General features: G+C 41.4%; 2 protein-coding genes across 10 annotated transcripts in view; one reads left to right on the top strand and one right to left on the bottom strand.

Annotated features, from left to right (window-relative positions):
* Window positions 1-647: 647 nt before the first annotated feature.
* RBM24 (RNA binding motif protein 24) lies at window positions 648-11,501 on the bottom strand. Of its 4 annotated transcripts, none has more exons than XM_015616225.3 (6): window positions 11,025-11,322; window positions 10,374-10,497; window positions 10,057-10,174; window positions 9,256-9,310; window positions 8,779-8,893; window positions 2,651-2,764 (listed from the first exon to the last, which is right to left on the bottom strand). In XM_015616225.3, the coding sequence occupies exons 1-5, from the start codon at window positions 11,190-11,192 to the stop codon at window positions 8,804-8,806; spliced, it is 555 nt and encodes a 184-aa protein (XP_015471711.1). In that variant the 5' UTR covers window positions 11,193-11,322; the 3' UTR covers window positions 2,651-2,764; window positions 8,779-8,803. The 4 variants fall into 4 exon arrangements, with proteins under 4 accessions (XP_015471688.1, XP_015471679.1, XP_015471711.1 ...); XM_015616218.3 differs by having other exon boundaries at window positions 2,653-2,764; window positions 8,763-8,893; XM_015616202.3 differs by lacking the exon at window positions 8,779-8,893 and having other exon boundaries at window positions 648-2,764; window positions 11,025-11,313.
* The window catches only part of ATXN1 (ataxin 1), a 383,486-nt gene continuing 382,921 nt past the window's right edge, over window positions 11,045-11,609 (top strand). For 5 of the 6 annotated variants that reach the window (XM_033512066.1, XM_033512064.1, XM_033512063.1 and 2 more), the window contains exons 1-2: window positions 11,045-11,162; window positions 11,395-11,449. The gene's annotated coding sequence lies outside the window, so the exon portion shown is untranslated. Of the gene's footprint in view, window positions 11,163-11,394; window positions 11,450-11,609 lie in introns of those variants that run through there. The other variant, XM_033512062.1, reaches the window with a different exon arrangement.

Below are 11,609 nucleotides of genomic sequence, written 5' to 3'. Positions count from 1 at the left end.
CACTCATTAGACCACAGCTGGCAGAATGGGTCCACTCTAGAGGCTCCCAGTGCATGACAGCTGCTGGCAGACTTGAACGACTCCAATGAAGGGTCAGTAGGATGGCTGGAGGTTGAAGCATGAGAATTGTGAGGAGAGGGTGCGGCACTGGGATTTGTTCAGCCTATGGAAGAGAACAGCAATTTTCCAGTTCCTACGAGAAGGTTACTGAGAAGATAGGGCTGGGCTTTCTGCCAAAGAGTGAGAGACTTAAGGCTGTAACAAGCAGGGTAGATGCTGGTTAGATAGAAGAAAGAAAAAATGACACAACTGGAATAATTAGGTAGTGGAATAGATTACCCAGACAGGTTGTGCAGTCTCTGCATGGGGATTTTTTAAGACCTGGCTGGACAAAGATGTAAGGGACCTCACACCTCCCAAAGTCTCTTCCATTCTGAATTACTTTATGATAAACCTCAGAATGGTTCTCCACCTCCTCAAGAGAATTTCCTCCGTGTAATACAGCTCCCATCAATCTGTATATTTGAAGTCACTGTATATGCTGCTATTCACTCCACGGACCAGGAAAACTATATAAAAGGTGGTCCCTCTAGTTTTAACTAAACAAGAACTAAAGACAATTTGGGCAAGAACAACACTAGGCAGGATGAGACAACATTTTTTTATTGTTTTAATACGAGTGAATAGATTAAGAGATCTGAAATGTTGTAAAGCAATATACATACTGAATAAATAATATGCACAGGAGAGTCATGTCTACATTGTAACACTGGCTAGTATTCAGAATACTTCAAATAAATCCAGTGACATTGGATAAAGTCCATAAAAATGCTATCCTGTCTTCCCTTGTATGAAATTGTTCAAGTATAAAAAATCCAATACAGTGTAAAATATTAAATTCCATTTCGGTCAAGAATAAAAATTGCAAGTATTGTAGTTTCACAGGACAATGTAAAGCAGCATTTTCTAGCAAAGGGAAAAATAGTCAGTCTACATACAGATGAGTGAGAAAACGGCACTAATGTTTCTGAGAGGTCTACATGAATACCTAGTAGAGGGAAAAAGAATGGACTAGCAATATTTTATGTAAAAATCTAAGAAAGTGTTAATTTAAGAGTACCCTCATACAGTGCACATACTGAATTTAAATAAATCCAAGTCAACATCCTTAGTTAATTAGGTTAATATTTAATATGCTACATCTAAGCCTACTAAATAATTTATACCATGAGATGAATACATAATTTTACAGTGTCACATCTAAAGTCGCTTTCTTTAGAGCGCAGCATAGTAGAATTTTCAAAATAAATATTTTTTTTAAATAGCATAACAATTAAGGCACAGTATAAATCACATACCATTAACCCTTCAAGAACTGCAGTCTTGGTAACAAAAAGTTGCCTTGTGTACTGTATGTTTGCTAATAAATATTTTAAATATAATCCTGAAATAGATATTAAAATTGTACAAATGGTTTCAGAAAAGAAGATTCCCTTAAAACAGTTCTGAAAAGGTTTTAATTCATTAGGCTTCTTCCTGCCTTTATTCACAAGTTACGAATAGATGCAATAAATAGAAAGAGAAGGCTGTCGTAGTAAAGGGCTGATCCTATTTTAGAATCAGAATAGCTGACACCAGCAGTTAAAGTTTCCCAAAAGTGAAACGGGATGGGGCGAGGGATTAGGATGTGACAAGCTCATCACATGAGCACGAGTGATGTGTTCTGTCCAGAACTGTCTGTGTTATTGATTGTCTCTACAGCTGTTGCACCCCTTACTTCCACATCACTTGCTCCATAGTTCCACTCATCCAGAGGACAGAGAAGAAAATAACTTTGGTGCCTGTCCGCCATCTTACTAGCCGGCCATCTTCCTTGGGTTGTTCGGTGCCCATCAGTGAGACAGTGACAAGGTCCTGTCTCACGAAGACAACTTCTGAAAGCTAGAAAGGACAATCAGTGCTTTAAGCTGGTTTCCTCTTAAAATGGATAAACGTTACATATTGCTGACTCAAGTTTTTTTCCCTGGTTCAAACTTTTCAGATACCATTTTCTTACTTATAAAAGGCAGTTTTGCTTCCCTGATACTGTAGAAAGTACATCTTTGCTTTTTTTTTTTTGGTTCTTCTTTGTTTGTTTGAGAATATGAAGTCCCATTGCTACTCCTGCCATTCTTTCATGACAGTACAGTATTTTTCCCCCCATTTTCTTCTGGCTTGATACTTGAAACTAGACATACCGCACTACCCTTCCCCTCTAACAACATGATTTGGATGCATACTGTATGAAGACAGTGGAATAAAAATCTTTAGTTTCGCAATAGCATCGCTTTCCTTAAAGCTCCTTAGTTACTACGGATTGTGTCTGTTAACTACTTATGCTGGAAGGCCGAGGAGAGGAAGAGAGAGCGCGAGCTTCCTTCAGGAGTCCATCTGCTATTGCATGCGGTCTGTCTGCAGCTGTTGGGGCTGGTACTGGCCAAAAGCCGCCGCGGCCGCCGCGGCCGTGCCGGGCGCTGCTGCGGTGAGGGGCTGCTGCACGGCGTAGCCGTAGCCCCCAGCTGCCACGTAGCCGGCGGCAGCGGCCGGGGAGGCGGCGTACGGGTACTGCTCATAGGCGGCCGCCGCCGCCGAGTACTGCGCGTACGCCGCTCCGGTGTAGTCGATGTAAGGTGTGGTGGAAGCAGCGGCTGCTGCGGGCTGCACGTGGGGGATTACCACTCCGGGCTGCACAAAAGCCTGTGGATAGACATAGTGAGCGGGTATCCTGTTGAAAGATGGGAGAGGGAGTTAGAGTTGGTACGTGAGTCAGCGCCTAAGCGTCATATCCATACTCCGAACTAAAACAAACTCAATTTAGTTGTTGTTATGTGCATAGGGTTGCCACAATAACTTGACTCAGTGGACTAATCATCAGTTCACTGGCCCAAAGAGATGCATCGCTCCAAAGCACAGTGTTGTAGCTGAGTTAAATCAGGGTGTTCATGTGTTCCTTGAGGATACCTTTAATGCCATTCAGATCTTTAGAAGGACCAGCATTACTGATGTCTGTTTAAGACAACTCTGAGGGACTAAGCTTGATTGTTCCATCTGGAAAATTGCAGTACTTGTTTTTCAAATCACCTGTAAGTCATTTTTATTACCCCTCTTCTCTCTCAACTACTCGACTCCTAGTAAAATTACTTCCTGCAATGCTTTTATTATTAGTAACTGAGCAGTTTGACAGCATCACTATAACGAGTTTGACAACAGCCAATAAGGCACCAAAATGGTTGAACCCCGACTTTATGTCAAGTCTTCCCAGGGAGGCGTGTTAAGAGCATATTGTGGCAACCCTACTTAAGTTGCTATGCAGACTCAGCACACATTAATTTCTCTGCAACCTCAGTCACCCTTATTAAAAATAAGAAAAAAACCAACACAGGCGACAAAGGAGTTTAAATAGAGTTCACAAGTGTGGTAAACACAGCAAGAATCACACTTTCCAAACGAACGATAGTGCAGCTCACTCCGTCACAAGAGGCCATTGAGGGGAAGCTACATAGATGCTATTAAAATCCATAACAGTGACTCCTAAGTACATGTGCATCACACTTTTATAAAAGTTCATAAGGACACAAGGGTCAAACCTGTTTGATTATCAGGTCACTGATGTCCTGTTTTGTGCCAGCTTTATTTCTATGCAAGACATACAGCATAGAGTTTTTTGGGAGGTGGGCATAAGATCAAGTCTAAATAGATCTGGTGCTTAACAAAAGCAGAAAAAAACCACAATTTTACAGTTTAAGAAATAAGCATTCTGAATAGATAATTAAACACTTTCCCATCTTGTCCAAGTCACGTAATTTGCCTTCTTGGCTTGTTTACTTAGCCCTTTAGTTTTAAAAACTGGTCATATCATTGTCTTAGCACAGGAGCGTACATACATGTTAATCTCATGGTTGGATTTTATCATATAATATGATTTAAAAAAAATGCTCTGTATAATTCTCATTTTACATTCATAACCCTGTCTCGCATCTGGATTTCCAAAGAGAAGTCCTTCATACATGCAACTCCTTCCCATCCAGTGAAAATGCATGAAAAACTTTTTGTGCAGTTTCACTACAATTTCATACTGAACTTTCTTTACCTTTAGAGACACCTCTAAAGACTGCACCAACCTTTGAACACACTTTAAGCACAGATGAAAATTGTAGTGGTAAAAAGTGTCCTCTATTCTCCAAATTCAAGATTTCATGGAAGGGCTTTGTTGGGGTTTTTTTGTTTCATTTTTAAAATAGCTTTAATATGTACTTAAATGGTCAACAAGGAAACATTTGCAATCAGAAGGGACACTGTCAACTAGAATCATAGTGAAACATAGTTTAAAATAAGTGATAGACTTTAAAACAGCTTGGTTTCCTTTTTCAGAAAAAAAGAGCTCAGTTGCTTGAGTAAGAGTATTAGCAGAGAGAAATGTTCAGTTGCCATGTTTAAGACATGAACACCACAATCATAAAAACCCAACATGTCAGTGAAATTCATTTCCTATTGAGGGAAGGAGAAATGAAAAGGGGAAAAAAAAGAAAAAAAAAAAAAAAAAGAGTGACAAATAGGGAGGGATTGGGAAGGGAAGAAAACATAAAACAAAACCATAAGTTGGGTTTTTAACACTCACCTAATTTATGAAGTGATTAGCCAGAAGTGCATTTGAAGCATACTTAAGCTGGCTCTGTGCATTTAAATACACATCATTACCTGAGCCCTCCATATGGATGAGCATAAGCAAGCATTTTGTACTGGTCACCAACCAAGTATTGTTCTAATAAACATAACATCGTGTTTCTTAAGCACTTAAGGAAGGAGGTATAAAAACAAATTTGAAGTCACAGACAGCCTCTTTTGCATCATGAAGAGTCTACTTAACACCACATCAAATGAATTAAGAACATTAAGCACTTATAGAAGAGAGTAATTCTAACAGAAGAAACAGTAAGCAAGCTTATCAGGCTGCTTGCGTTGTCTTGAACCGATGTTACTAAGATTTTCTGAAGACATTTGGACACTCAGCCATATCCTTGAACAAGACAGAAAGATACATGTGCTTCTACTTAAGCTCTTGTGACTTGGTTTATTTAAGCCAAAAAGCTAACAGGTGGTGAAGTTATGAAACATTATCTGTTTGCCACATCTTACCCTACAATAAACATAAACCCTGTGCAGGCTCCCTCTCCACCATGCCATTTAACACATGATGATTGACAGCATAAGCTGCAGTGGGGCTATTTTTGATCATCTGTCATGCTACAACTGTTTTCAGTCAAGTAAAATGGCTTTATATGGCCAAAGTAAATTTCTACCTACTGCAGAGGCCAGGACATGAAGATGTCAGCCGTTCAGAACCCAACTGCTTTTCATGCTCTGCCAGGTCAAAAGCTGAAAAAGCAATTCCCAGTTACACTAGAAATTCCTAGTATCCTTAATTTTAAATAAAAGCTGCTGCTTTACTTTTCAGAGTAATAGTGTGAGAAATGCACAGGATTTAAGCTCTCTTTCCTGGCAGTAGTTTTTATTTTGGAATGTGTATTTACTGTTTTATGCTTTTGCAATAAAGGAAAATAGAAGCCATATTTAACTTTATCAATAACTGTAGCTTTGAGATACTCAAAATTCAATGACCTACATCCCTGCCACGTGCCTTAAGACTTTCTTTGTTGTTATAACAGAAGATTTATGTTTAACTAAAGACCTCAAAAATAATCCTATAGGCAACAATAAAGTGAATGATAATTTCAAAGGAAAGAAGACTTTTCAGACTAATGCAGAGCTGTGGCATATAGAAATTCAGGAGTAGTAGTGCATCTTTAACTCTCAGCATTACATTCTCACAAAAGCAGATATTTAACTTTAAACAAAATGTTTTGCTTTGGCCCTTGCATGGCATCATTTGCTTTTGTAAGCATAATTAAAGAGTCGATTTTCACCAATGAAAAGCTCTCTTTTTAACAGAAATAGGTTACATAAACATTAAACATACAAGACCCTTCCTATGTTTCCTTTTATCTGATAACCACTAAGAGGACATAACAGCAGGCTAACTTCTGACTGTTCCAGCTTCATTCCCTCTTTTCAGACTATCTGTAGTCTAGTATTATACAGGTCTTTTGATCACAAACTCAAGAGGGGGCATTTCTCTTAAGAAAGGCAGATTTGCCTAACTTTTAAAAGATATCAAGCATGTCGTATCAGCTAACCAATTGATAATGGGCTTTATAACTTTGGATTTAACTCTGGTCTTAGTGAAAACAGTGGGTATGTTTTCAGTTTGATCAAAGTACAGGTTTTAGACAGAAAATAAAGAAAAAGATCTCCACACCAGTTACATCCTACACCAATACCTCTGAATAACCCCTAATTTTCCCACCAATATTAAAGTAAAAATTACATAAGCAAAAGAAAAAAAATCTATCTTGGGAAGCAAAGTCATCTTCCCCCTCCATAAATTCCTGTTGAATTCAGAGCCAGTATTTTAATAAACAATCCTGAAAACAATGCTGTGTAAATAACCAGTCCTGTGATTAAACAGCTTTCTATGAAACACACCAACAGTAAGAGAGATGCTGAATGTAAAAAGCAGAAAGAAATGATTATCCTATCTTATTCTACAGTACTGAATAAAAAAAAATTCCCTGCATTTTAAATGTATCGTGTTGAAGCTAATCTAGTTTCTCTCTCCCTCCACCACAACAGTGTTGTACTTAAGTCAGAATACTGAACTTCTGCATCTTCTCAGTAAAAGTAATGTAACATAATCAAATTATTTTAAGTTTATTATTTGATAGATGTGAGACCTTATGTTGTGGATGCCGCGTCTCTAAAAGTGTTCAAGGCCAGGCTGGAGGGAACTCTGAGCAACATGGCCTTGTCCATGGCTGGGGTAGGAACAACAAGATCTTTAAAGGCCCTTTCCAACCCAGGCCATTCAATGATTCTGTGATTCTAAAACATAGCTGACCCATGCCAAAATATGGCAGCACCTCACTAATTTGCACTGTTAGGAAAAAAACCCTAAACTCAACCACAAAACATTTGAAGCTTTTGTGTATGGATTAGCTGAGTATTGGTAGTCAATCACCACTACAGCCTGTTTCACACAGCATATTAGGGAAGTGTACTTCCAAAGTGCAACTGCACAGAAGAACAAAGGCTTTAGAATGACCATGTATTTCAGTGCAATCCACACAGCAAAAGTGAACTCTTCAACAAATGGAGATTTAAATAAGCACTGAAACATCCCCTGTTACTGTCAATAAAGTGAATGAATATGTTCATTCATCCTAATGAATGCTGTTCTCCTTAATCTGAACTACATATTTTAGATAAAGGTACAGGTCACTGGAAATTTTGAGGAGGAAGAAGGATTAGTAATATCTGTTGTTTACACATAGTAAAAGAAATGCAACAGCCAAGGATGAAAAATTACCAATTTCATATACACATGACTCTGCGTGCAACATTCCTTCAGATTTATGTGCAATGCATTAGAAATCCAACCTTATTCAGCTTGCTGGAAGGATTTTCCCGACCTAAACATGGTTTATGTCATCTATTGTTGGCTTTGGATAAGGAAAGCAAGAAAGACTCCTACATTTGCACAGTTCTTTAAGCAAGGGACTGCCACAGGTCCTCCTTTTCTGTTGTGCTCAGCAAATATTCAGTCTCTCCACAGCTGATCCCTGCACGATTCAGTAGTTCTCTTTTCAACAAGTGTTTTAACAGCTCTGAAGACAAGGTGTTCTACCTCCTGTGTACCTTAGTGCAGGCATCAAAAACTGATCCCTGCATACACACTGTCATCTCACACTTCAAAGAAGCAAGCAAAATACAGTAGAGGATAATCATAACAAGGTGAAAAAAAAAAAAAAAAAAAGACAGGAAGTTTTTTACAGCCTCCTCACTCTGAGAAGAATCAACATGCTCTTTTAAAATTACATGATGTTTCTAAGAAAAACTTTTTCTTGTGGTTTTAAGGATAGGAACTGTTTCCCCCTATTCTGACAAATCAAATTACTGAGAAGCTATTGTTGCTTAATTACAGATAAGTATGATATTCTAAAGCTATTCTAATCAAATAAACAAAATACATTTGTGACACATTTTCCCTACTTTATTGTTAGCTTATGCATTAATTAGCAAAATGCATTATTTCGCAATGAGTTTCTCAGTCAGTGTGCATTAGTGAAGTGGCACTATGGAAAGCTTTAAGCAGACTTCACCTCCTAATGATATGCCTATAAAAAGCAAGAGTTAGATCCACTTAGGAATAGTTTATACTCAAATTCAGGAGAAATGCACTGCATATTAAAGACAGATTGAAGAAAATATCCCCTCAAATTAGAAAGCCCAAATGGACGCACATAGTTAATAAAGAGCTCCACACCCTTCCCAAGAACAAACCCCCAAAAAATTGTGAACATGCAAGCAGTATGTTGATTTACTCAAAAATCAAGAAGTCACACAATTTAGCACTCACTACAAAATATGGTTAAAAAACTCACAGGCTACAGCTCGAAAGCAAGGAAAAAAAGGCCCTTTGCTCCCCATGGCAAAGTCACTCCTCAACAACAAAACCAAAATTAAAAAGACCCCCCCAAAAAAACTTTCACTACAGCTCTTTCAATTAAATAAAAGCACACAGTTTAGCTATCAACACCACTTCATTACTGTAATAAATAAAAAAAAAAAAGCACACGGAGGTCTATTGACTATATGAAAAAACATACATGCATCGTTAATCACCATTTTAGCTTGTTTGTGTTTGAGTCTACTGGTTACAGAGTTTAATTCCAAACAGAACTATTCCACCTCTTATCATCATATCCTTCTGATCAGTTATCTTAACTGTAAACGATCCCTGTCAGATTAGAAAGAGATAAATAACATTGAGTCAAGCTGAAAAAAAGAGAAATGGGGCACAGCAATCTTGCATCAAGTCATACCTCCTTGTTTTATCATAGGGTCATGTGGGACTGGACTGCTTAGTCGGAAGGGCCACGTCCCACACAACTTGACTCAGCTGCGGCATTTAGAACATGACCGACAAGGTGAGCGCATTTATGGGTATACATTTATAAATCTGAGAGCTTCAGCATTGCTGGCCAGCTTTAAGGATGCTACTGCAAGAGGCCTTCAACAATCATACTTTTTCTTTCTTTTTTTTTTTTTTAAAAAAAAGATTTTATTTCCTCCCCTGTTTGAGGTCCCATTGAGACTTACCCGAAAGGCCTCTGTATGAGAGCTGGATGAAGCTGCTGGACACCAAAGGCAAAACCTATCAACAAAAACACATCACATTCTATGTATGGCGGTTTTTTTGGCCACTTATTTATGCTGTACACACACACACACACACACACACACACACAAAATGCAGAATAAGAGCCTTCACTAACAGCCTGCAGCAACAACATCTGAAAGCAAGCAAAATGTATTAGTCCATACATACACAGAGAGAACTTAAACCAGTAAAGCACACGCTTTACTACAGATGTTTAGGAAAATGACACTTTTTAAGCAAGCACAGGGTTTTCGTTCACATTTGACCTGGTGCTCCATTTGGATCCCTAACTTTAGCATCTGAATGACTCGATGGTACTTTCCATTCATGAGTGTATTTGTGTAACTTCTACAAACTTAAAATTTAAGTCATCGCTACTCATGAGGACTTGGCACAGACGGTCAAATATCACTTCATTTCTGTTCTCCAAACACCCTAGCATAAACCCTGTCTTTCCTTGATGGGCACTTTATTACTAGCACAAGTGTTCATCAGGGTAAATGAGCTCCTTTAGAGCACAAATGTGCACACACTCCACGCTCCTCTCACTCTTCCTGCAAAGCAGCAGTCTGGGAAGTGGCTAGGACATCACATTGTCTCAGATGTGGTCTTAGGAAGAGCCATTCCATTTTAAAATCTGCATAATAGCTCCCATCTGCTTGAGAAGTTTGCATTGAGATATTGTTTGTATTAATAAGACCGCACACATTGGAAGCGATTCACTCCTAGGCCAGTCTTACCCTGCAACGATACTGTAAATGGTCAGCGCCACCACATTCCCAGCAGCAGGAATAACCAATGAAGTGTTTGAGCTGTGGAAGTCTTCCTGGGGAACTCCAGATATTTTATCTCTGATCACTTTTGTTTTTTAAATCAGGCACATGTGCAAATTAACCAGAGAGTTACTACATGCTGCATTTAAAAATCAAAACCAAAGCACGCCCAACTGTGCGCGTACTTCAAGAAGGTGGAGGGCAGCACTACCTTTTTTTGAAGTTTTACTCTCTTCAGAAACCTGAGGTACGTAGAGAAAAGCCATTCGGGGCTGCTTCCTCACCTGGCTGCATTATCCGCGGCTTGGCACCCAGGTACGCCAGGTTCACGTTGGCTTTCCTGCCATCGATGATGGGGTTGGGGTCCTTACAAGCCCTTTCAGCAGCAGCTCTGTCAGCCATGGTGACCTTAACGGGCGATGCAGCGCATTAGATCCCTTTCCGCAGGGAAGTAGAAGCCTCCCGCCCATAGCAGCGACCCGGCCGTACCCGCGGGCGGCGCCGAGGCCCCCCGGCCGGACCCCGGTGCCGGTCCGCCCGTCGAGCGGAGCGGGGCGCCGGGAGCCGCGGCGGGCGCAGGGCGGAGGGCGCGGGCCGAGCTCCGCCGGCGGCAGATAAACCCCGCAGTGGCCGTATCAGCGAGCAACAGGCGCGCTGGCGGCGTGCGAGGAATTGGGCAATCCCCCCCCCCTCAATCTCCTTTTTCAGTAATCCCCCCCCCCCCCCCCCGCCTCTATCCAAACTCCCCAGCGGGGAGAGAGAAAAAAAAAAAAAAAAAAAAAAAAAGAAAAAAAAAAGAAGAAAAAAAAAAGAAAGAGAGAGAGAGAAAAGCAAGAAGCCCCTCCCGGCCCCCGAGCTCTCAGAGCGGCCCCCGCGGAAGTTTGCCCGCGATGCCCCCCCGCAGCCGCCCACCTGCCCCGCGCCCCGGCACTTACAAAGCCGTATCCCCGGGACTTGCCCGTCTGCCGGTCGGTGATGACCACCGCCTCCTCGATGTCCCCGAAGACCTCGAAGTACTTGCGCAGGCTGGAGTCGGTGGTGTGGTAGGGCAAGCCCCCGACGAAGATCTTGGTGTAAGTGGTGTCCTTCTGCGTCGTGTGCATCTTCCGCCCGGCCCTGCGCGCCGCGCCGCGATCTGCACCCACGCGTGGCCGCCGGGGCGTGCGGGTCCTGGGCGGCGAGACCCGCTTCCAGACTCAGCCCCGCTCTTTTTCGCCTTTTTATTTTTTTTTCCTTCTCTCTTCCCCCGCCCCCCGTTTTCCCCCCGCCACCCAGCTACAATGCAATTCCCTTCTGCCTTTGCAGACCCAGCTTCCTCCTCCTTCAAGAGCGGAGCCTCGCAGCCTCGGGCGGTTTTGAGGTAGGTACCGGCAAAAGGAGGAGGGGAGGCCGGGCAGCAGCCAGCCTGGCGGCTGTTGCGCTGGAAACGAGCAGAAGCAGCAGCTGCAAGAGGAGTGCAGGGCCTGGCCTCTAACAACTGAGTGGCCTCCCCCTAAAAGCCACCGGGTCGGGCACTCTCG

Source organism: Parus major, chromosome 2 (assembly GCF_001522545.3).
Source record: "Parus major isolate Abel chromosome 2, Parus_major1.1, whole genome shotgun sequence".
Taxonomy (NCBI): Eukaryota; Metazoa; Chordata; class Aves; order Passeriformes; family Paridae; genus Parus; species Parus major.
The sequence above is the reverse complement of the archived record's forward strand: the minus strand, read 5'-3'. Positions and strand labels throughout refer to the sequence as shown.

Excerpts from the sequence above, each read along its gene's own strand:
- RBM24 (XM_015616193.2), bottom strand. The coding sequence starts at position 11,192 with ATGCACACGACGCAGAAGGACACCACTTACACCAAGATCTTCGTCGGG. Across the intron at positions 10,498-11,024 it reads AGTCCCGGGGATACGGCTTT|GTCACCATGGCTGACAGAGC; the intron begins GTAAGTGCCGGG and ends TCGCCCGTTAAG. Across the intron at positions 2,765-9,255 it reads CTCATACAGAGGCCTTTCGG|GATACCCGCTCACTATGTCT; the intron begins GTAAGTCTCAAT and ends ATCTTTCAACAG.